Source organism: Enhydra lutris, unplaced genomic scaffold (assembly GCF_002288905.1).
Source record: "Enhydra lutris kenyoni isolate GAN:26980312 unplaced genomic scaffold, ASM228890v2 scaffoldscaffold1, whole genome shotgun sequence".
Classification (NCBI taxonomy): domain Eukaryota; kingdom Metazoa; phylum Chordata; class Mammalia; order Carnivora; family Mustelidae; genus Enhydra; species Enhydra lutris.
Window position 1 is genome coordinate 104,310,832 of NW_019154085.1, and position 26,054 is coordinate 104,336,885.

The window sequence follows — 26,054 nt, forward strand, 5'->3', positions numbered from 1 at the left end:
TTTTTTTGTTGTTGTTTTGTTTTGTTTTTCTTTTTTTTTCTTTTATAGGGTCTATTGCAGATAAAATTCTATAATTAAGATGTTTCTTCTTACGTTAGAAGAGTTGAATTATCTTGCAAAGTAGATTTTTCTGGTTAGTTAAATATGTGCTTTTTATTTTCCTTAGGTATTTATTTGTTCTTCAGTTAAAACAAGATATTCTCAGTGGAAAGTGAGTATTATTTAAGGTAAACCACATTTTAGGTAATTGAAAATGATTTTGAAAAATAAATTCATAGTTAATTATGAAAAAGAAATGGTCAACGTAAAGTGTGTATTATTTCCACTTACCTTAAAATGAAGCTTATGAAGTTGACTTGTCTAACAAATTCATGTTTTGATCTCAGATTAGAGTGTCCCTTTGATACAGCAGTTCAGCTGGCAGCTTATAATCTGCAAGGTAAGCAATTCTTATGTTGACTGTTAAGAATAAAGTATAATTTTTTTGGGTATATTTTTAGTTAAGAATTTTAAAAGAGTCAAAAAGATGCGCAAGAAAAGTAACACTGCTGTTGTTATGTAAACTTATGTCAATATCCAACCCTAACTATTACTTTCACTTGTTTTAGAATATTACCTTCTGTTTCTTCCTTTCATTTTATTTGCTCCCTTTCCATCTGTACATTATTTTCAAACAAAAACTGCAGTCGACTTGATCATTCAATAAGTATAACGCTATTTTTTTTCCTTGAAAAGAATGCAGGGATATAGGAGTAAATTTTTGCAATAGTCGCATGTTTTGCTTTCTTTAGGTTTATTCTTAAAAATGAATCTATGGAAGAAATGCTTAGAGCATATTTTAAAGTTCCTGATGGTAATTTTAACAATAAAAAAAAGTATTTTCCAGTAAATGAGATTAATGAAAAACTCAGTTTTGTACCTTGTTAAACTGACCATACGCTGTTAAGCTTAGGTTTTTTGTGTGTGTGTGTGTGAAAAACTGGCATTTTAAGAAAACTATAACTTTGGTCCTCATTCACAAAACAGAAATAAATATTCTATTGGAGTATTTGTATATACTAGAATACAAATAAAATTTAGTGGTTATTAAGGCATTTATACTTTTTTGGTGATTATATATTTATACCTAATCCCTCTAGGATCAGTAGTATTTATTTGCAATTATATGGATAATAATAAGACTAAGTTTTTATGTTTTTATGGTAAACCTAATATTTTTACTTATTTTGTGCTTCCACTGTTTAAGAAAGCATATTTTCTTGTTGATAGAGGGATTGGTGACCAGAAGAAATTTCTGTACTTCAAAAACTTGCCACTAGTGTAAATTATCTACCTGCCTCCATCTACTATCCTAGTCTGTCTACAAGTTAAAATTTGCTTTCTTATCTGCAAAAAGTCAGATACTAGCGTGGAAATGCTATATCTCTAGCACTGTAATAATCAGAAATGTATAATTGCATGCATTTTTTTCTTGAAAGCACATTTTTTACATTTTACTAATTCCTGTATGAGGTTGATAATTCTAAAACTTTCATCTACTGAAAAGCTCTCTTTGTCAGTGTATGTTTTCTGCCACTTATGGCCTCATATATTTTTTCTGGGTCTCATTGTGTAACTGTCAGGATAGCCAAGGTATGTGCTTCTTGAAAATGTGATTTTCTACATTTTTGTGTATTTAACAAAACACTATTCAAAGTAGTGCTTACTGAGTACTTACTGTTTGATTAATGCATTATGGTTCTATTTTGTTATCTCTTAATTCTACTTATCACATTTTTTCCTGAGTAAAAGCTCTTTCCTGCTTTCTCTTTCATCCAGGGCACCATTATTTACATGATTCCTTCATACTTCATCATATCTTCTATATCTCTTTGTCCTATGTCTAATAGTTTGCCAAATCCTGTCTTAAGGCCCTTCAGAGTAAATTTGCTGAAGTGCTACTCCCATCTCCATAAAATGAGTTCTTTGTTTCTCATTTATGATTTTATATTTTATCAGAATAATTTTTGTTATTAACTTTTTCTCATACTTTGTTTTTCCTTGCCATTTTAGTATGTATCCTGAACATTAGGTAGCAGATTTTGTTTTGTGTTTTTTAAAAAACATTATGGTCCAGGGTGGCTCCTGGGTGGCTCAGTGGGTTAAGCCTCTGCTTTCGGCTCATGTCATGATCTCAGGGTCCTGGGATCGAGTCCCTCGTCAGGGAGCCTGCTTCCTTTTTCAAAATCTTGAAAAAAAAATCATGGTCCAGACAAAAGAGCAGTTTCTTTAGTAATAAAGTTGGCATGATAATATTTTGTAAGGTTGTGGAGAAAATAAATGACAATATATTTCTAATATGTCTAATGTGTAGAGTCAGTGTTCAATAGATGAGGTATTATCAATTTTATTTTTAGCTCAAGATCTATGTATTTTACACAGCTGGATTTTTTTTTAAATTTTATTTATTTATTTGACAGAGATCACAGGTAGGCAGAGAGGCAGCCAGAGAGAGAGGAAGGGAAGCAGGCTCCCTGCTGAGCAGAGAGCCCGACTCGGGGCTCGATCCCAGGACCCAAAGGCAGATCCCTCGAGCCAAAGGCAGAGGCTTTAACCCACTGAGCCACCCAGGCACCCCACAGCTGGATTTTTTTAATAAATGTGGAAATAGTTTAATTTTTAAATATGAGTATTCTTTTAAAGAAAAAATATCTAAAGTATAGAAAATTAGAATCACCTACCCTGCTTCCCAAACCCACAGTTCAGAAATAACCACAGATGGGTATACATAAATCTTTGTGCTTTGTCCAGGTTTTTTCCTACTGCCTCCCTTCCCCAAATATTTTTTACTAATTTTCCTTGAAGGTTTTTTTTTTTAATTTAAAATACATTTTTTTAAAGATTTCATTTATTTGTGAGAGAGTGAGCATGAGCGAGGGGGAGGGGCAGAAGGAGAAGCAGACTCCCTGCTGGGCTAGATCCCAGGACCCTAGGGTCATGACCTGAACGGAAGGCAGATACTTAACCAACTAAGCCACCCAAATGCCCTTCTCTCAGTTACTTCTTTAGGATTAACATTTTATAATTCCAGGATAGAGACTATCTTTTTTTTTTTTAAAGATTTATTTATTTATGTGAGAGAGAGAAAAGAGAACATGCAAATAGGAGGAGGAACAGAGGGAGAGGGATAAGGTAGACTCCGTGCTCACCAAGGAGACCAACCCAGGACTGGATCCCATGACCCTGAGATCATTATCTGAACTGAAATCAAGAGTGGTTGCTAGGGGCACCTGGGTGGCTCAGTGAGTTAAGCCTCTGCCTTTGGCTCAGGTCATATCTCAGGGTCTTGGAATCGAGCCCCGCATCAGGCTATCTGCTCAGCAGGGAGCCTGCTTCCCCGTCTCACTGTTTGCTGCTCTGCCTACTTGTGATCTCTCTCTGTTAAATAAATAAATTAAAATCTTAAAAAAAAAACAGTTGGACGCTTAACCAGTTGAGCCCCCCCGGCACCCGAGACTGTATTTTTTAGTGGTGTGTGATGTCATGTTCTCTGCACATTAGATTCTTTTTGTTTTGTTTTGTTTTTTTAAAGAGAGAGCATGTGTACAAGCTGGGGGTGGAAAGGGGGAGAGGGAGAGAGAGTCTTAAGCAGGCTTACGCCCAGTGCAGGGAGAGAGAGTCTTAAGCAGGCTTACGCCCAGTGCAGAGCCTGACATGGGGCTTAGTCTCACAACTCTGAGATTATGACCTGACTCAAAATTAAGAGTCTGGGTGCACGTGGGTGGCTCAGTGGGTTAAGCCCCTGCCTTTGGCTCAGGTCATGTTCTCAGGGTCCTGGGATCAAGCCCCACATCCGGCTCTCTGCTCAGCAGAGAGCTTCTCCCTTCTCCCTCTTCTCCCTCTCTCTCTCTGCCTGCCTCTCTGCCTACTTGTGATCTCTCTCTCTCTGTCAAATAAATAAATAAAACCTTTTAAAAAAAATCAAGAGTCTGATACTTAACCAACCGAACCACCTTAGGTACTCCTCTGCATGTTAGATTCTTAGTAGATGCCTGGCGCTAATTGCTTTTTTAAAGGTTGCTAAGTATTTTGTTTATTTATTATAAGCCCAAAATGTATTTCTTTAAGGAAGTCTTGAAAGTTTTCAAAAGCTAAGCATTATAAGATATGAAATAAATGAACAGAAACCCATTTATTTAAAAATATACCACCAACCACAAGTATGTGATTGTGTGTATAGACATTGACAGGTTGTTAGTCTGAGCTAGATTTATTTTTGGAATGATCTGGGTGTTATGACTTACTTGTAGTTTAAGAAAAGAATCTAATTTTAACAATTTTTATTAACAAAATGAGTTTTGAAGGAAGATTCAGCACGAAATAAACTTCTTAACAAAATAAAACTTTGTGGAATTTATGTTTATAGCTGAACTTGGTGACTATGATCTTGCTGAACATAGTCCTGAACTTGTATCTGAGTTCCGGTTTGTGCCCATTCAGACTGAAGAGATGGAGCTGGCTATTTTTGAGAAATGGAAGGAATACAGGTACTTGACATTTGATCACACTTTTCTTTAACATGGCCACACTGATTTTATATTTGTTTTCTTCTCTTTCTGTTCTTGGTATAAAATTTATATTTATTATTACTTTAAACATTATTATTTTCTAAATTTTCAGAGGTCAAACACCAGCACAAGCTGAAACCAATTACCTGAATAAAGCCAAGTGGTTAGAAATGTATGGGGTTGATATGCATGTGGTCAAGGTAAGAACTGTGTTATGATGCTTTTTAAAAAGTTTTTTCCTTCAAGATTCAAGATAACTATGGCATTTTTCAGTATGAGGGAATGCACAGAGATGGCATAGCACTGGGTACTTTGGATGTATTATAAAGGTTGAGGTTAAATATGAGAATCTGACATGAAGGTTCATTATAAGAAAGAAGAGAAACAACCAAAAATCTCCAAAAAGATACATGTGTGCTTTTAAGGTGTTATTATTGTATTTTTTAGATTTTTAAACCATTTTTAATTCTTTCACCTCATATTCATAGCATCTTGTATCACTTAAGCTAAGTAGACTGTTTAAAACTTAAAATAATTTAGGAAGCAAATTTGAAAATTATAGCTTGAGAGGACTTTGAAAAGATGTATGGTGATTTAAGTTATTTCTGGTTTAAATAGCTAAATTTTTCCTGAAAGGCAGTCTTTTTAAAAATTTGTAATTTAAGTGTTAAATAGAATATGGACAGAATCTGCAAAGAGTTTTCTTTGTAGTGGAAATATACCACAGTGTATTTTCAGTGATGACATACCTTAAGACTGGTGTTACAGTAAAGTAAATGCATGTATCAGTTTCCCTGAGAATGTTGTTTTGGGTATGCTGATTATTTAAAACACTTTGCATATTAATATTAGCCTATATATAGTTAATATAATTCAGTGTGAAAATGAACTGTGAACATGGAAAATCTGTTTTATGCAAATAAAGCTAACACATTTCGTTCTCCTTAAATTAGGCTAGAGATGGGAATGACTATAGCTTGGGACTAACTCCAACAGGAGTCCTTGTTTTTGAAGGAGAGACCAAAATTGGCTTATTTTTTTGGTAAGCAGAGTTAATGTTACATATATTGTTTTTTTTTTTTAATTAGTAAAAAACATCTCTGTGAAGTTAGTACATAAAATTGAATTTGACATGGCGATTCACAGACCTGTACTCCTGAGGCTAATAATACATTATATGTTTATATAAAAAAATTTAAAAAATTATTAAAAAATTGAATTTGAAAATCAAATGATTCTGAAAAGATTGTGAATAAAAGCAACTTTCTCCTGTAATACTCCTTACCCATCTTTAGTCCCCCCCAACCCTGCAGAAGTAAATTTTAAACTCTTCCATCCATTTTTCCATTATGTATTAAGTGTTCACATGGACACTCTGCTGTCATGTAGTTCCATCACTGTTTTTAGTACTTCTTGTTCCACAGGCAGTCTCATTTCTCCCTACTCGGTGTTGTGTAAAAGGAAGATATTTACCCCTCCCTTTAAGCTGTGCTTCTCTTTTTAGGTCCCAACTTCTATCATTCATATTTTATATTATCAAGAATTGATTTTACTTGGATTTTGTAGCATGGTTAAGTTCTTCACGTCTTGGCTGGTTTGTTCTAAGAATTGAAATCAGGAGATACTGTTCATATTGTTAACTCTGTGTCAGAATTGGTGTAGAGCTTTTTTGTATGCTGGTGCTATGTACAGGAGCTGAAGATGGGCCCCTGTGGTGTTTACTTCTTCACAGCATGCCAGGATTGTCAGCTCAGAGCCCACCAGTCTAAAACTCAAATTCCTATCTCGCAGTTACTTTGTATATAGCCCAATAGGTATACTTTTAATGACTTAGAGCCTGCCTGCTTTGCATGTCCCCCCAGGCAAATGTACCTGACGTCTGCTAGTCTTAGATAAGACAAATCCTGTAGCTCTCAAAGTCCCCAGACTACTCTGCCCTTCAGAGCTCTCTGACCCATACACTCCCCACTTGCTGCCCACTGCCACTGAGTAGAAACCCAAGACCCCCCTCTGATTCCCCTCTCCTACAAGTTGCCTTGCCCACTTCGCCTTCTTTGGTGGTAACTTTGTGCAGTCACCTCTGGAAGGTCTCCCGTTGAAGACTTCCCTTCTCATGCAACCCTGTCCAGACACCTCAGTAAAGTTCATTGCACAATACTGCTGTCTCATGATCCTCTTTCTTTTGATCAGTCCGAAACTCCTTGAGCTCACAACTGGGATTACATTTATTTTTTTCCTGTATAGGTTTTTGTTTTTCCCAGAGTTCCTGGCTCCCCCCGACCCGCCAGTCTCACACACCCCACACAACCCTTTTTGCATTACCTGCCTTTGTCTTAGCCTTATGTTCTTTCACATCCTCAGAGTTGCATTGAATGATTCTTCTGTTCCAATTGGAACTGTCTGCTCTTCAGGTTACTCTGCAGCTTTAATCTGTTTTCTCAGCTAGGATCCTTTGTGTCTTATTCCTATAATTCTGATCTATTTCCTCAAGTACCTGCCTGAGCAAAGTGGGGTGTAGGAGGTAAATTCTTTGAATCCTTGGATACCCTAAAATTGTTTATTCTCTTATGTTTTCTTGATAATTGGACTGAGAATTTTAGGTTGAAAATTACTTTCTTTCAAAAAGTTGAAGATAATATTTATTTTTGAATCCAGGTGTCTCTGCTAGGGACTTTCTGAGAGACTTCAGTGGAACATCTTCATAATTGTCTCTTGATAGGTCAAGGAGCTCTGGGGTATTTATTTACCCAGTCCTTGATTGTTAATTCTCTGACAGTTCCAGCTTGCTCCTGCGGGCAGACGGAACACACTTCATGACCAGAGAATGCTGTAGGCGGTGAGATAAAGAAAGCATCTTTTGTATCACCTCTTAAGGTTGTTGTGAGAATCATTTGAATTAATACATGTAAAACACTTATAAGAGTATCTGATACTTCATAGGCATTATATAAGTATTTGTTACACTTAAATAAGTGCTAGCTCTTCCCCCCCGCCCCCTACCTATTATACTTACTGTTTTGGTACAAATTTTGTAAACAAGTTATGTCTTGCAATTATATTTTTTGTATAGGTTATATTTGAAAGTTAGAATGGAAGTTTTGTTTTGACATTCACAGGTCATAGAAGTACAGAGTTCATATGTGGTAGGTTGTTGAGGATTTCAGTACAGGGAGACAGAGTTGGAAAAGGGGCCATAGAGTGAGGCTTTAAAAAAATTTTTTTTTTAAGATTACAGATGTACTTCTCAAACCAAAATTGATAGAGAAAATAGAATTGAAGGCCCTAATCAAGAATTTGTTTTCTTTTATGTCTTTTAACAAAGCTTTATAGTCTTTCCTGTATCTAGTTCTTATGTTGGTTAGTGCTTTACACTAGGCCTGGAGACTCTCTTGTACTATAGCTGGCAGTCTATGAAATATACGTATGGATTTCCTCATTTTCTTTTTTTCTTAACATTTTTAATGTCTGATATATGTGCTGCATTGGTTTTATTAGCGATACTGCTTTTGAAATGTTTTTTTTCTGTTATCCATAGGAGGCTTTGTTGGTGGGCAGTACAGGTTATGTTTACCCGCTTATCAGTTTTCATTTCAGCAATTAAGATGATTAATGTGTTAGAAGTAACAACAAACATTTTCTTTTTATTTAGAGGACATTTATTTGAAATCTGGCTTTTCTTCTGATATTATTATAGGCCCAAGATAACCAGATTGGATTTTAAGAAGAATAAATTAACCCTTGTGGTTGTAGAAGATGATGATCAGGTAGGAACTTTGCATTACTTTTTTAACAATGACAGTGTTGTGTGGTAACTCAAGTCTAATAATTTTTAATAAAGCCTTCTAAATTAAGAATTACTTTTTTTGTTAGCTCTAGCTCCTAATTGATACACAGAACATGGATGTATCTTGAATGCATTATGCATGAAAGGAGCCAGACTTGGAACATTATGACTTGTCTGGTTTCATTTATGTGATGATCTGGGAAGGGCAGACCTGTAGTAATAGAACAGATCACTGATTGTTTAGGATTAGGGAGAATGGGGAGGCTTGCCTACAAAGGAACAGCATAGAGAATTTGGGGGCATGAGAGAACTATTCTGTAACCTGATTTTGGTGGTAGTTTGTAGTCTCCCTGCATTTGTCAAAATTCACAGAATCGTGAATAAATAAAAGTAACTTTATTGAATGCAAAGAAATAAATTGAAAAACATATATATAGATTAAAAGCAAGTTGGGCAAATGTCAAAAAGACTTGTATGCACAATGATGAGTGAGAAGGACTACTTAGCAGGGAACCTAAAAGAAGATTCTGAAAATTAAATAAAATTGTAATTTTGCAAATTTCAAGTTTTATTACCGAGTTACATGCAAAGGATTGCCCTATCACACAGCTTAGAAGAAAATCATAGAAGCAATAGAGCATTTTAAAAGGAAGTCTTTTGATGATACAGAGGATGATCATTATATTATCAAGAGGTGAATTGATAATGACTCAGGCAGTTTTCCCATCTAAAAATTTATTTTACAAATATTTTCCTTTTTATATAAGCACATGCATGATTCAGTGATACTTGTCTCTAAACCTAAAGGAAGTTCTTCAAGAAGAATAAAATACAATTCTATGTGATAGAGAAATATGGTGATAATTTAATTGGTGACACTCGTTCTTATTTGGGCCATAAGATAATTGTGCATCTTACAATCAATGTCATTTTATTTTTTATATATATATATATATATATTTTTTTTTAATTTTTAATTTTTTTTAAAAGATTTTATTTATTTATTTGACAGAGATCACAAGTAGACAGAGAGGCAGGCAGAGAGAGAGGAAGGGAAGCAGGCTCCCTGCTGAGCAGAGAGCCCGACACGGGGCTCGATCCCAGGACCCCGGGATCACGACTCGAGCCGAAGACAGAGGCCTTAACCCACTGAGCCACCCAGGCGCCCCATCAATGTCATTTTAGGTTTGATCTTAAATAGTATTAGCTTCTTGGATATCTTTTTTTTTTTTTTTTTTTAAAGATTTTATTTATTTATTTGACAGAGAGAGAGAGATCACAAGTAGGCAGAGAGGCAGGCAGAGAGCGAGGGGGAAGCAGGCTCCCTGCTGGGCAGAGAGCTGGATGTGGGTCTCGATCCCAGGACTTTGAGATCATGACCTGAGCTGAAGGCAGAGGATTAACCCACTGAGCCACTCAGGTGCCCCTCTTGGATATCTTTTTGAAGGTATTTTATACACATGCGCATGCACACACAAATGTGTCTATCAATTTTTTTTACACAAAGTTACCATGCTTTTAGACTGTTCTGTACTAATCCTTTTTAAACTGTACATTATAACTTTTGGAATCTTTACCATATGACTATATAGAATGCTTCTTTGTTCTTGTTTTAAAAAAACAAACTAAACTGTGCGATATTCTATATAGATGTACCCTAATTTGTTTAATAAATTCTCATTAACATTCACTATATATGCAAGAATTTGTACATTGGCATGTATCTGTAAGGATAATTTCCTGGAGGTGAATTTGCTGGTTCAAATGTGCATTCGTCCTGGATACAGAGAGCCTATTAAGGATTAAACCTCTTTCCTCAGAGGGAATTGTCACAGTTTTATCTGAAAGGTGGAAAATGGAATTTCATTATAGGTTTGATTTTTATTTCTGTTATTATGAGTGATGTTGAACATCTTTTCATATATTTGAGTTCTTTGTATTTCCTTTTCTCCAAACTCTATTCATACATATCCTTGCCCTTTTTGTCATTTGGCCTTTTTCTTACTGGTTTTGCCCTTTGTCATAGAAACTGTAAATATTTTATATAATAGTTGTCTTTTAGCATTACTTACGATTTTTGCCACATACTTAAAAAAATTTTAAGTAGGCAAATTTACTAATCTTTCATGGCAATCTTTCAAGGATTTTTCCTACTTTGAGGTTACATGCTTTCCCATGTTTTTTTCTGTGTGTATTTTCTGTTTGTAAGTTTTATTGAAATGTAACATATATTCAGATAAGTGCAAAAACAAGTGTGCAGCTTGTTGGATTTTCACAAACAACCTATTGTGTTGACCAGCACCCGGATGGAGAAATAAATAGAACACTGCTGTAGGGATATGCTTTCTTTTGTGCCTCCCACCAGGTACAGGCCTCCAAGGATAACAACCATTCTCCTGACTTTTAACACCATACATTCGTTTTTGTTTATGTTTTGAACTTTAAGTGAAACTGGACTGACTGTTCCCTTTTTGTCTGACTTCTGTATTTAAACATTGCATTTGTGAGCCACACCCCTCTTGTAGCAGGTTGCTGTAATTGGCTCATTCTTTTACTGTTATATAGTATTCCATTTTACTTATAGACCATGCTTTTTTATCCATCCTGATGTTGATGGATATTTGAGTTGTTAGTTTATAGCCCTTAGGAGTATTGCTCTGAAGGCTAGGATAAGCACATGTTTGGCTTTTGTGGATACTATCAAACTTCAAAAGTGTTTATACATACACATATTATTATTATACATATTCATATTATACATATACATTTTCACCTGCAGTATGAGAGAGTTCCCTTTGTTCTTTTTTTTGGGCTAATGTTTGGTATTCTCTTTTTTCATTTTAGCAATTCATGTGGGTGGTTTTCATGTGCATTCCCCTGATGACTGTTTAGCACTTATTTATATATTTATTGAATATTTGGGTATTCTCTTTTATGAAGTGCCTATTCAAGTCTTTTGCTCATTTTTTTGTTGGGTCATGTGCTTTTTTCCTCATTGAAGTTCTTTATGTATTCTGAACATTAGTTCTTTGCAGATAATATGTGTTGTAAGTATCTTCTCCTTGGCTTCCTTTGACTCCCTTAATATTATGTTTTGGGGGCACCTGGGTGGCGCAGTGGGTTAAGCCTCTGCCTTTGGCTCAGGTCATGATCTCAGGGTCCTCGGATCGAGCCCCCAATTGGGCTCTGTGCCCAGCCGGGAGCCTGCTTCCCTCCCCCCTCAACCTGCCTGCCTCTCTGCCTACTTGTGATCTCTTTCTCTCTCTGTCAAATAAATAAATAAAATCTTTTTTAAAAAATAGTATGTTTTGGATAGAGCATTTTTAATTTTAAAGTAATAGAATTCATAAATTTTCTTCCTTTCTGGTCAGTACTTTCTGAGTGTTAAAATTTAAGAATCTTTGCCTATATTGGAGTCATGAAAAAACTACATATAGAGTTTATGTAACGTTTTAAAGTAACAAAATAGTTTAATTTATAAAATACTGAAAGTATACTGGAAAATGCAAAAAATCTTAAATGTAATATCCATGTCACTCATTTAGATTAACATTTTTGTCATTGCTGCTTTAGAATTCTCTCTTAGAAAGGTAAATTAGTAATAGTGTATTCAATACAGCTGAGGTCTAACCCTCTGATTTGTCCCCTTTCTTCTCTGTAGCTGGCCATCATTCTTGGAGGGTATCATTCTCATACTTTCTTTTTCCAAATATAAAGACATCATAACACATGGTGGAATTGTTTTAAAATTTGCATAAATCATATATATTTTTTTTTCTTTTTTGTAGTTTCCTTATTTTACCTAAACAGGTGTAGCCATGTAGATCAGTCCATTCATTTTAACCTATATATATAGTATTGTGTAGTATGAATAAATAATACTACAGTCATCATTTATTCATTTATCTTTTTGTATAGTTTTAAAAGATGTTATTATTTATATTGTGTAGTATGAATAAATAATACTACAGTCATCATTTATTCATTTATCTTTTTGTATAGTTTTAAAAGATGTTATTATTTACTTGATAATTTCTCTCATTTTGGACATTTCAGGTTTTATGCCAAGTTTTACTATTATAAATGAGATTGTGAAGAAAATCTTTTGAATATAAATTTTAGTGTTAAAACCTTTTTCCTTAGAGAGGTAGTAAAGCTTAGTTGTTACAGATAGGCTCTGGAGCACAAATAGGTTCAAATTCTGGTTTCTTCTTTGTGACCTTGGGCTTTATTTCTTGACCTTATCTGTAAAACAGAGCTAATTATAGTATCTGCTCATTGAATTAATCCATATGAAATCCTTAGAAAAGTACCTGTGAATGTTAATTATTTTTTTTAAAAGATTTTGTTTATTTGACAGAGAGAGAGAGAGAGAGAGAGATCACAAGTAGGCAGAGAGAGAGGAAGGGAAGCAGGCTCCCCACCTAGCAGAGAGCCCGATGTGGGGCTCGATCCCAGGACCCTGGGATCATGACCTGAGCCGAAGGCAGAGGCTTTAACCCACTGAGCCACCCAGGTGCCCCGTGAATGTTAATTATTATCATTAGATTCCTGCGAATACGGTTACTGTGATGAATAACATGCACATTTTTAAGTTTATTGATACATATTGCCAGATCTTGTATGATCCTTTATATTATAATTATATATTATCCCAAAATGTGGCAAATAAAGCCTCAGTTTTTGTTTCTCTGAGAAATGAGATCACATAAGTAGAAAGGACTCTTTTAAGAATAATTTTATATTGGTTGTGAAAATGTACCGCTTGATTTCAACTCTGCCTTTTAATGTAGGTAGCTATAGAGTGAGTTTCAGGGAGGAAACTAGATGCTTTATTATTTGATTCTTGGTATTGCTGTGGTTGTATTTGTAGCTGAGTAACAAGGAGCAGAACTGTTGGAGCTAGTAATTACCTCTCTTTAAATCCTCTTCTTTTTCAGGGCAAAGAGCAGGAGCATACATTTGTCTTTAGATTGGATCATCCAAAAGCATGCAAGCATTTATGGAAATGTGCTGTGGAACATCATGCGTTCTTTCGTCTCCGAGGCCCGGTCCAAAAGAGTTCTCATCGATCGGGATTTATTCGACTAGGATCACGATTTAGATACAGGTGAATGTCAATAGCTGCTTGCTATATCTTGCATTCTTTCATAAAGCCAAAAAGTGTAGGCTAACCTCTCATTTTACAGATGCAGAAACCAAGGTATAGAGAAATAAAGTGGTTCGCCATGTTTTCTACAGGCCAAAATAAAAGACAAAGTGGTATTGTTATTGGTTGCAATTTCCAAAATAGACAGGAAAGCATTGTACTGGTATCATGGATTTTATATCTGTCTTGACATGTACTTTATATATTAATTAACCCCCAATTTCAATTTGTATAATAAGAGTTTTAAGGAGTCTCCATGCAATAGCTGAATGCCATATAGAAAAAGGGTATTTATTGTGTACTGAGAGGAAAATTAATCTGGGTAACATTTCTGGTTTTTTATAAACCTGAAGTTATGTTATTTTTATAGATTCCTTATGTGTTGGCCATAAGTTAAAAATGTTTTGGTTTACCTGAGGGTAGATTATTGATTGAGTTTTAAGCATGCCCTGAGAGTCACTGTGATTTAAAAAACAAATGGATAATAATCAATATTGTGGCAAGTTGATTGTGTGAGTTTCATGAAGTAAGAGTTTCTATTCTACCTATATTACAAGTGAGGAGGCATTTTCTTAACAGAATTTAAGTGAAAATCAAAGAGAGTGGGAAAATAGTTTTAAATATTTCTGGAAAATTACTCTGAAAAATGTATCACAATTAGAAAAAAATAACAAAATCTTGAGTTAATTGCAAACTGTGCATGAGGTGAGTGAATGGGGAGAGGATAGGAGTTGCATAAAAACACAGATATTCCAAAGTTATTCAGTACATTCCTAGGCACATGCATGCTTATGGAAAAACAGTATAATTTGCATGTTGCGTATTTCACACAAGCCTAAAGGAAGAAAAATGATGTAGTAAAGAGAGACATCAAGGCTATTAGTAGTAGTTCCTTCAGGATGAAGCTCAGGATGGTTCTTTTAAGAAAAAACTTAATGTAGACTTTCTCTCATGAGTATCTGATTACTGTAGGCCTTACATTGTCTTATTCCTCTTAATATGCCTCATTTATTTTAGTGGGAAAACTGAATATCAGACCACAAAAACCAATAAACCAAGAAGATCAGCATCCTTTGAAAGAAGACCCAGCAAACGGTACTCTAGAAGAACTCTACAAATGAAGGGTAAGATGCAACCTTGTTTCAAAAGACTGTTCTTCCTTAACAGTCCGTCATGTGCTGGTAATGTTTATTTGAAAGGAAGTTATCTGAATTTTGTTAATTCCAGTCAACTGAAGTACTCTTATTTATTAACAGTTTGGTTATGACAGAATCAGTGTAAGAAAATAGAAGGGGGGCTCCTGGGTGGCTCAGTCATTTAAGTATATGCCTTTGGCTCGGGTCGTGATCTCAGGGTCCTTGGAATTGAGTCCTACATCAGGCTTCCTGCTTCTCTGTCAACCCCTACCCACTCCTCATGATCCCACTCTCTCTCTCTCTCTCTCTCTCTCTCTCTCTCTCAAGTAAATAAATAAATAAAATATTTTTTTTAAAAAAAGAACAAAAGAAAATGGAAGAAAAAATTGCCTGTATTGTTGCTGAAATTAAACTTTATGTGAATCCCAATTCAGATACTATTTTGAGTTTGCATTCAGTTTTGTTCATATTAACATTAGTTTTGTGGAGTAACACTTTCCATTCTCTTTTTGACTTCCAGATTTCATTAATAGTAGTCTCTCAAATACCCTTAGAACTTAAAAAAAACCCACTTATATATGTTGAATAAATTTTAAGTAAAAATTATTTCATATAGCATTATAATATTAGGGTTCTTTAAAAATAGAGTTTAAATTTAAACATCAGTATATATTTAAGTTGCTTTAATTATGTAATAAAAAATATGATTCACTTGAGAAACTAAAACTTGTGTTCAGTTTTGTCTGAGTTTGTATTAAACTACAGATGGAATTTTAAGTATGTCTGATTAGGGTCATCCCAGTTGTCCAGAAACATCTGCCATGACCTGATGTTTGGCATAATAAAACTCATTTATATTCATAATTTTTGTTTGGCGTACAAATTAAAAAATACATACCTTTTAATGAAACCATTTTAGTTTGTGATGATTTGAAACCGTGAGTTAACCCTTATTTTCCACTGACAGTGTTTTGTTTTGTTTTTAAAGATTTTATTTATTTATTTGACAGAGATCACAAGTAGGCAGAGAGGCAGGCAGAGAGAGAGAGAGAGGTGGAGGCAGGCTCCCTGCGGGGCAGAGAGCCCGATGCGGGGCTCGATTCCAGGACCCTGGGATCATGACCTGAACTGATGGCAGAGGCTTAACCCACTGAGCCGCCCAGGCGCCCCACCACTGACGGTGTTTTATTGTCACTTATCTCACTCTAGGAGGCTTGCAGGTGGTTCTGTTTTAAAAGAAAATGGTATTTTATTGCCTTATTTTTAAAATGGAAGTAATTGTCATTATTGATTTTTAATGATGTGAATCCTAGAACATTTTGTGAAGTGATGATTTTTAAATCTGTAAGTGGGAAATATGGCTTAAAATCTGCCTAGATACACTTTTATGAATAGTGAGTGAAGCAGTTTGTCATGTAAGTGGAAACTAATGGGACATTTTCTTTTTTTTTCCCTCTGTCAGGAAGTACAGCAAAACCTGAAGAACTCAGGTGAGTTCAATTTAGTAACAGAATTTAGAATTTAGCATTTATGTAGTTGCTGTCATTAATTAAACAAATATTTGTTGAAGACTTGTCAACGTGTTAAGTTTCCCTGAGCATTGGGAATATAGCAGGGAAAAAAATAAACATAATTCCAGAGAAAATTGACACTAAGAAAAATAAAGCAGTTTAAAGAAATAAAGGCAGGGGTGGGGGTGCTATTTATAATGAGAATGACATACTTTTGTTATTGGCCTGTCACTGAAGATTATTTAGGGTTCTTGTACACAGAAGCTCAAAGAACAAAGGTTTATTTGCAGATAAGCAATTAATTTTATTCCTGGGATAATCCCCACTTGGTCATCGTGTATAATTCTTTATATCATATGTTGCTGGATTTGGTTCGCTAGCATTTTGTTGTGGATTTGTATAGTGTATATTTATAAAAGATACTGGTCTATAGTTTTCCTGTAATTCTTCACCTGATTTGGTATCAGGATAATTCTGGCTTCACAGAATGAGTTGGAAGTGTTTCCTTCTTGTTTTGGGGGGAAGAATTTATAAAAGAATTGGCATTCTTCTTTAAATATATGATAGAATTCACTATTATAAAGGCCATCTTGCCTGGACTTTCTCTTTGTATGAAGTTTTAAAAATTCCTACTTCAGTCTCTTGTTACAGATCCATTCAGATTTATTTTTCATTTTGACTCAGTTTGGGAATTTCTTTCTGGAATTTGTCCATTTCATCTAAGTTATCTGATTGGTGGCATGCAATTGTTCATGTTTATTTCCTTTTCCTTTTTATTTCTGTAAGGTAGGTAGTGATGTCCCCTCGTTCATTTCTAATTTTAGTGATTTGAGGGGTTTCTCCCCCCTTGGTCAGTTGAGGTAAAGGTTTGCCCATTTTCTGGGCCTTTTCAAAGAGCCAGCTTTTGATTCTTATCTATTTTTCAAGTTTATTAATTTCCACTCTGATATATTATTTCTTTTTTAAAAATTTTTTTTAAATTTTAATATTTTAAGTAGGGTCCATGCCCAATGTGGGGCTTGAACCCATGACCCCAAGATCAAGAGTTGTATGCTGTACCCACTGATACATTATTTCATTTCTTATACTTACTTTAGGTTTAATTTGCTTTTCTTTTTCTGGTGTCTTAACATGGGAAAGTAGGTTATTTACTTGAGATTTTTATTTTTATTTTTTATTTTTTTCTAAATTATTTATTTGAGAGAGAGCGAGAGAGCATGTTGTTGTTGGGGGCGGGCAGGGTCAGGGACAAGCAGACTCTGCGCTGAGCTTGCAGCCCGATGCAGGGCTTGCTCTCACGACCCTGACATCATGACTTAAGCCTAAATCGAGTTGGACATTTACCTGACTGATCATCCAGGTGCCCTTATTCTTTTTTTTTTTCTTTTAAAGATTTTATTTATTTATTTATTTATTTATTAGAGAGAGAGAGACAGACAGACAGACAGACAGAGCCTGAGAAGTGGGGAGGAGGCAGAGGGAGAGGGAGAAGCAGACTCTACTACTGAGCAGGGAGCCCGATGTGGGGTTCCATCTCAGGATCCTGAGATCATGACCTGAGCCAAAGGCAGATACTTAACCACCTGAGCCACCCAGATGCCCCTGATTCTTTTTTCTTTTTTTTATTAAAAAAAAAAAATTTTTTTTTTAAAGATTTTATTTATTTATTTGACAGAGATTACAGGTAGGCAGAGAGGCAGTCAGAGAGAGGAGGAAGCAGGCTTCCCGCTGAGCAGAGAGCCCGATGTGGGGCTCGGTCCCAGGACCCTGGGATCATGACCTGAGCCGAAGGCAGAGGCTTTAACCCACTGAGCCACCCAGGCGCCCCTGATTCTTTTTTCATACAAAACATTTGTTGCTATAGATTTTCCTCCAGGGACTGCTTTAATAACATTCCATAAATTTGGTATGTTGTATTTTTATTTATCCCAGATTATTTTCCAGTTTCTCTTTTGATTTCTTCCTTTACTCTTTGGTTACTTGGGAATGTGTTCCTTGATTTCCACATATTTGTGACTATCTTAAATTTTCTTCTTATTTTTTGTACTTTTATTCCACATGGTTAGAAAACATACTTTGTATGATGTTGATCCTTATACATTTTAATTGAAACTTTTTTTTAATGGCTTAACATAAGATGTATCTCAGAAAATTGTATGCCCTTGAGAAGAATGTGTATTCTGTTGTTGAGTGTAATGTTCTATAAATGTCTGTTAGATCTGGTTGGTTTTATACTGCTCAGGACTTTTATTTCATTATTAACCTTTTGCTGAGTAATCCATTATTAAGAGCAAGGTTTTAAAGTCTCCAATTATTGTCATTTAGTTGTTTGTTTCTCTCTTTATTCTTTCAGTTTTTGTTTCATGTATTTTGGGGCTTTTTGTTAAGTGCAAATATATTTATAATTGTTTGATTCTTTTATTATGATGAAATGTCACTCTTTTTCTCTAGTAATTTTTTGTTGTTGTTGTTTTGAAGTCTATTTTGTTTGATTGGCAGTCCATTTTTATTCTGGTTGCTTCTCCATGGTTTATTACTTTTACCAAATTTGGGAAGTTCTTAGCCATTATTTCTTGAAATGATCTTTCTTTTCCTTTCTTACCTCTCCTTCTTGGACTCCCATTACATGCCTGTTGTTACATGTGATGGTGTCTCACAGGTATCTGAGTCTCTGTTCATTTTTATTCACTCTTTTTCTTTCTGTTAGTCAAGACTAGATAATCTCAGGTGACCTGTCTTCAAGTGATTGATTCTTCCACCTGCTCAAATCTCCTGTTGTGTCCTTTCAGTGAATTTTATATTTCTGTTATTGTACATTTCAAGTTGAGAATTTCTATTTGAGTCTTATTTATAAATTCTCTGTTTAATGATATTTTCCTTTAGTGGAGACCGTGTTCCTATACTTATTTCTTTAGATTTTCTTTTTTTTTAAATTTCCTGCATGTATTTAAAATAGCTGATTTAAGTGGATTGCCTAGAGAGAGTTCCATCTTTTTGGCCACACTCATGTGGAGTAAAGCTTTCACCACATTGAACTTGGGGGAATGGGGAATGAGAGCAAATTGTGGCTCAAATGCCAGACTCAGCTATGAGATTTAGTAGATTTTCTTGAATAAATGTTTATTCACTAATGTGTGCTTTCTCATGATTGTTTTTAAAAATAATTTTCAGGGCGCCTGGGTGGCTCAGTTGGTTAAGCGACTGCCTTCAGCTCGGGTCATGATCCCAGGGTCCTGGGACCGAGTCCCACATCGGGCTCCTTGCTTCATGGGGAGTCTGCTTCTCCCTCCGACCTTCTTACTTCTCGTGCTCTCTCTCACTGTCTCTCTCTCAAATAAATAAATAAAATTTAAAAAAAAAATAAAATTAAAATAATTTTCATTAGATAAATGTTTGTTTCACTGGGTAGAGAGTCCTCAGACCACCATTCCAGAAGTTCTATTTCTGGTGACTCAATTAATTTTAATAGTACATATTACAATGTATAGTCTCATATAATGCTTAACTATTGGTATGTGTCAGTTTCCTGGAATGTCCATCAAAGTATCAGATTCAGGACATACTTACAAATCTAGTTAACTCTTGAATTGGTCTACTCTTATATAGTGGATGTATAACTAGAGCTTCTTCAAAAAGAGAAATCGTTTGATTTGAGGTACTGAGTATGGTTAGTGTCTCCTTGAGATGCATTTTTCCCCCAACTTGGAAAACCAGTAAAGTTGGGCTGTGATTAGTGATTCATCACAAAAGCACTTCTCCTGAAGTTTCTTTAGCTGTCAGTAGGCTGTTAAAAATAAATCAATGAATAGAGTATGGAGGAAGTGAGCTATTCTCTCTGTTGTGAATTTTTAATTAGGTAAAGTTTTCTATCTTCCTGAATTGTACACTTTTACTTTCATTGTAGTTACTTTTAGGCTATGCTTTTAAGAAAAATGATGGGAAAATGTTAGAGGTATTTTGTACTTTTTAAACTATTTTGTTTGTTGTTTAATGGAGTATGTCTTGCTTACCTGAAAAGGAGACTGGGGCAGAATATTAGAGCTTAAAGTAAGGAAGATAACCTGGTGAATTTACCAGAAATGTAAACAGAAATGTAAACATATTATTCAAGCAATAATATGTAGTTGAAAAATTCAGGTTTTTATTTGCAAGGATTTGTCCTTTAAAAATTTTTTGAGGGGTGCCTGGGTGGCTCAGTCAGTTAAGTGTCTTGTCTTTGGCTCAGGTCATGATCTCCGGGTCCTCACCCCCCAGTTTGGGGCTCCTTGCTCAGTGGGGAGTTTGCTTCTCCCTCTGCCCCTCCCCACCACTCAGGCACACATGTATCCTCTCTCTCTGTGTGTCTCTCTGTCTCAAATAATCTTTAAAAAAGAATCTTTAAAAAAATTTTAAAACTTTTTTTTTTGAGGTACACATTTCTGACCAAAAACTTAAGTATGACTATATAGTCTCTTTCTTAGAATTAAGATTAATTTAATTTTAATAACGAAGTTTTATTATCTTCACTTGAAAAATGCTTTGGCTCTGGAAAACCCAACAGAAATGGGATATGTAAGCAATGATACTTAGTTATTATTTTTTACAATAAACTTTTAGATATGAAATGTAGAGGGGGACCCAGCTCTCCTGAAGGTTATTTAATACTCTTTATAACACTGCTTGAGAGAACCTGAGTTTGGACTGGCATGAATGCCCTTTCATTCTTGCCCTTGTAGTTCTGTTTGCATGAACAGTTTTGCTCCAATGAACCATGGAAAGCAGTACTGTTTGAAAAAGCACAGCTATTTGACCTAAAAAGCTTCTTGACCTTGTACTGTGCCTATTTGAGTAACAGGTTTTTAAATTGGCTGATGTCAGTGGTTTTCCTTATATTATTTTATCTCCTAACTATTCCCCATGGGTCTTGAGTAATAAAAAATATCCTAAGTAGAGGTGACATTATAAAGAATAGATCACATTTCAGTGATTAGTACTTTTTTTACAGGCTTAGCTGATGGAATCTTGAAGATAGAAAAGAGAGGAGAAAAAGGAATGGAGGAGGAAGTGATGAATACGGAGAGTATAAGAGCAAAGGGGATCAGTTATTACAGATAGTCCTTTGAAAGGGGAAGCTTGAATTAGATCAGTAATGAGAAGTATTCATTCCTACTTATGTGTTAGCAGAAGTGAAGAATGTGTGTAATTATGAGAAAATAATGCTTCCTACATTTCAAATTATTTGAAAACAGGGCTATGATCTCATTAAAATCATATATTATAAGCACTTTTTTCATGTTATGCATTTATTATTAATGAATAATCATTACTAATTATCCATATAATTATAATTATTCATTATTCATTATTTTATTTATCGCTTGCTAGAGTTATTCTCAGTTAAAGGAAAAGCTTCAAAGGGTAACCAAGGGCCTCATCCAGCAGATTGGATGAGATTTCATAATATCTGGGATCATGGGTTACTTAAACCAGCATAATGTGTTCTGGGAGCAGCAACATTAGCCAAAAGAAATCGTGCCTGACAGGTATATTCTTTGCAATTGTGTTGACAACAGTTATATACTAACCAGTATTTTTTTTTTACGTTTGTTTGTTTTTTTTGGTCAATTTTATTATCACTGTTCTTTGTGTTTTGCTAATGTTAACACGCATTTAATCCTAACAGTTTCATGCAACAGTTTCATGCAAATAAAGAACCTGTTTCATGCAAATAAAGAACCTGAGGTTTAGAGAGTAGAACTAGTGGTAGTGGCACTGCTTGGATTTGAACCCAGGCTACTGCAAGTTCTGGTGACTCAATTTGTAATAGAGATATAGGTAATAAAAAATAAGATATAAAATGGGTTCACTTCTCATCACCTAGCCTTTAGCAAGGCCTCTTCATTTTTTTTTTAAAGATTTTATTTATTTATTTGAGAGAAAGATCATGAGCGGGGGATTGGATAGTTGAAAAATTCAGTGGGGAGCATCAGAGGGAAACAGACTCCCACTGAGCAGGAAGCCTGATGGTGGGGCTTGATCCCGGGACCCTGGGATCATGACCTGAGTTGAAGGCAGACGCTTAACCAGCTGAGGCACCCAGGTGCCCCAGCCTCTTCATTCTTGAGTTCTTTCTTAATTGGTTGTCTTTCATCAGATTGTTTTTTATTTTGTTCCCACCCCCGTAAGAAAGGCTCCTAGATGCTGTATTCAGAGTTTCGTTTGAGAAGTTTTGCCCATTTCCTTTTCTTTTTATTTTTTTTAAAAGATTTTATTTATGTACGTGAGAGAGAGAGCAGGCACAAGCAGGGGGAGACAAAGGGAGAGGGAGAAGCAGGCTCCCTGGGGTTTGATCCCAGGACCCTGAGATCATGACCTGAGCTGAAGGCAGATACCTAACCAACTGAGCCACCCAGGCACCCCTGCCCATTTCCTTTTACTAGAATGACATCTTGGCTGTTTATAATATTTTTTGCTTATTTGTTTTAAAGAGGTATTTATTATTTGTCAGAGAGAGAGCACAGGCAGGGGAAGCCGCAGGCAGAGGAAGAAGCAGGCTCCCTGCTGAGCAAAGAGCCAGATGTAGGACTCGATCCCAGCACCCTGGGATCATGACCTGAGCCGAAGGCAGGTGCTTAACTGACTGAGCCACTCAGGCGTCCCTGGGTATGATATTCTTAAATACTTCTATGAAGAGATCTGTGCCAGCTAGGTACTGGCAGTGGTTTCCTTTTAATCTCCTTGGGGTGCCTTAAGTGTTCTTTCCTTATCCCTGAAAGACAATAATTTAAAAATAAAGGATTGAATACATTTAATTCCCTATCTCTTTTTCCTGGAACGTAGTGCTCGCATTAAATTAGTAAATTAGTTTCTCACTTTTCAGGAGTGTGTGTGTGTGTGTGTGTGTGTGTGTATGTGTGTGTGTAAAACTTTGAACATATTTTCAGTTATCTTAGTTGAATTTTTTACCTCAGGATGCATGTACGCTTATGTTAGAAGGTCTGGAGTCCATTAACTCTTTTTTCCCATCATTTTGTTGTGATCATATGTCATCTTTGAGTTATTTCATTGAATATTTGTTCTCTTTTTTAGCTGTTATGAGGTTTTTTTTAATTTATTTTGTTTTTGACTGAGTTTAAGTGCTTTTTTGTGGGAAGGCGATGGAGGAGGGAAATGAATACAGCCTAAACTAAAAATTTAAACACATGTTTATAAATCATTTTGAGTGGAAAGTATACAGTCAAAGTTAGAAAACAAGTTTATACTAAGGCCTTTTGAGTTATAAAATGTTGAGCTATTGCTGACATTAGAATATCTTGAGAGGGTAGTAATATACAAAAGAAGTGACACAGATAAGTTTATGTGGATATTTGTGCTTAATGCCTTGAATTTAAGGTATCATTTGTGCTTCTCTCCATTTTGCCATCCTTGACAGATACTGTCCAATGAATAAACAAGATTAGTAGTGAACTACATATTTTAAGCACAATTAAAATATAGGTATATGGAAATCTCAAATGAGCAGATTATAGAAAAACAAGTATTTGTCTATAAAAGCAAATGTTTTCTGGCATTCTTAGTTTTAGGTTCCAACAGTAATTTTCTTTTTTTTTTTTTTTTTAAGATTTTATTTATTTATTTGACAGACAGAGATCACAAATAGGCAGAGAGACAGGCAGAGAGAGAGGAGGAAGCAGGCTCCCCACTAAGAAGGGAGCTCTATGCGGGGCTCGATCCCAGGACCCTGAGATCATGACCCGAGCTGAAGGCAGAGGCTTTAACCCACTGAGCCACCCAGGCGTCCCCCAACAGTAATTTTCTTTATTTGCAGCAAAACAATTACTTTAAAAATAAAGCTACTTTCATTACTGTATGTATAATTTTACAATGTGAAGCCCTTGAATTTTATATATAGTTTTTTTAATATATATCTTTATCTATTACAGTGTTCACAATAATGTTTCAACCCAGAGTAATGGCTCCCAACAGGTGAGATCATGTTAAGCTTCTAAACACTAGAATATTAGTCAGTTATGACAGATAGTGGTATTATTAATTGAACTTTTAAGTGGTATAACTTTGGGAAAGTTTTGTGCATTTTCTTTTTTTTTAATCTGTAAAGTGGATAATGAAACCCTCTGCTATTATGAGATGTTGTAAATAGAACAGGTGCTCCATAGACCATTTTCCATTCTTGTAAATCCTATATAATGAATAAGATACTAATATTTAGTTAGATTATTATTTATCTATGAGGTAGTACATAACATTCAAGCATTTGTTTGCACTATGTTCCTAGGTAGTATTCCATTTTAATGTTCTGTTTATTGGTGATGAAATCTTTTGTCAGGCAAAATAGATGATTTTTATAATTTTATAACCCACAGGCTTGGGATGTGAAATCTACTCTGCCTGTAATTCCTTCTGTTCCCTCTGGTCCTGTGCTGGCAGAGAGAGAGAATCTTCCAAGGAATCCTGGAATAGACCAGCATGACAGGAAATGGTTTGTTAACTCTTTAAACCGGAATAAAATGTTGCTTGCTTAGTGGTATTCTAAATTCCCAGCCATAATCTTAGAATATTTTAAATATAATTGAAAGCAAATTATTCATATTTGTAAGCTGAACAGAAACATATTACTGAGTAGTCATATTGGGATTGGGAAGATAAGGGATATGTATGAAGAAGGGAATGCAGTTATTTAATTGGAGAACATCAGACATCTCTCCTTATTTTGGTTAGCATGATTGGAAGTGGTGGGTTGTTCTCTGTTGAAAAGGACTTTAAATGCTAGTCAATAGAACCTTTTTTCGGATCAATAAGGAAAATATGTTCATCTGTTCCACACAACATAATGCTAGTGATTTTGGATGTGTTTTTTCATTAAAGACTGAAGATAAGCCAAAGGGAAACATGATTATAACCTAAAATAAACCAAAGCATTAAAATACTCCATTTTGGGAGATGGAGAATAATCTGATGACAGAGAAAATACTTTGTTTAGATTTCCAGGGTCTTTTTTTTTTTTAAATTCATAGTTAGTACACAAATATGAATACTTTGTGACTTATTGGAGTGTAATCAGTAGGATTCATCATTTCCCAAATAAATGCATTTGGCTTGGAGGGCTCCTGGGCAATTATTTGGTTGAGTGCATCTGTTCAAGCTGTGTGTCTATGAAATGAACTTTGATAATTCATAGGAATTTTCTCTTTTTCTCTTGCTCTTAGTTTGTTAAGTACCTGAAATCTAATGAGTTTCTGTGGTGATCTCAAGGTTTTGGTCAGCTTTCTGTGCAACCAGTTCTTCCTTCATGGTGGTGGGTCAACAGTGGTTGGTGATTATTTTCAGTCTTTGCTATGTAATTGTTTTTCACTGTTATTTTGGCTTAACTAACTTGCAAGGTGCTTTGCTCTTCATTGTTGGGCATACTTTTACTTCAGTTCCAAATAACTTGATTAATTTCTAAGATTGAAGGAATTTTTTTTCTTTATCTATTTTTTCTTTTCCTTTTACCTGGGATTATGATAGAGGAGTACTTTGTGTGTGTGTGTGCATGTGGGCACACACCTAAAGTATGAACAGTGAGGCTTCTAAATATCAAATTTTAGTCTTTATTTTTATAAGCCATTAAAAAGAGTTTCTTCAATTCTTATTGAAAACACAGCTCCAGTAAGCAGCTATGTTTTATGGCCTTGATGTTACCACCAAGTCCTATTGGCAAGGAAACCAGACTTCAACTATAAAAGAACTCCCTTAATACATGCTTACCCCTTTTATATTAATACGGAATGAGAGTCTGGGGGGTGGGTTTTGCATACTATATTATGATACTAAATCTTTATTGAGTTTTCTGATTTTAATGGGCACATATTTAAATCTATTTAATTTATTAGGCACTATGTAATTCCTTTGACACAGCCTTTAAAAGAGACAATACTGAATCTGAGA

General features: G+C 35.1%; 1 protein-coding gene across 4 annotated transcripts in view; it reads left to right on the forward strand.

Annotated features, from left to right (window-relative positions):
• LOC111157755 (erythrocyte membrane protein band 4.1 like 5) overlaps positions 1 to 26,054 on the forward strand; it is a 145,576-nt gene that overhangs the window by 51,063 nt on the left and 68,459 nt on the right. For all 4 annotated transcript variants that reach the window (XM_022519415.1, XM_022519499.1, XM_022519582.1 and 1 more), the window contains exons 6-16: positions 167 to 211; positions 387 to 439; positions 4,406 to 4,526; positions 4,660 to 4,747; positions 5,501 to 5,589; positions 8,242 to 8,311; positions 13,272 to 13,441; positions 14,498 to 14,604; positions 16,079 to 16,106; positions 24,050 to 24,092; positions 24,491 to 24,606. In XM_022519415.1, the coding sequence (XP_022375123.1) occupies positions 167 to 211; positions 387 to 439; positions 4,406 to 4,526; positions 4,660 to 4,747; positions 5,501 to 5,589; positions 8,242 to 8,311; positions 13,272 to 13,441; positions 14,498 to 14,604; positions 16,079 to 16,106; positions 24,050 to 24,092; positions 24,491 to 24,606 (930 nt within the window). The remainder of the gene's footprint in view (positions 1 to 166; positions 212 to 386; positions 440 to 4,405; positions 4,527 to 4,659; positions 4,748 to 5,500; positions 5,590 to 8,241; positions 8,312 to 13,271; positions 13,442 to 14,497; positions 14,605 to 16,078; positions 16,107 to 24,049; positions 24,093 to 24,490; positions 24,607 to 26,054) is intronic.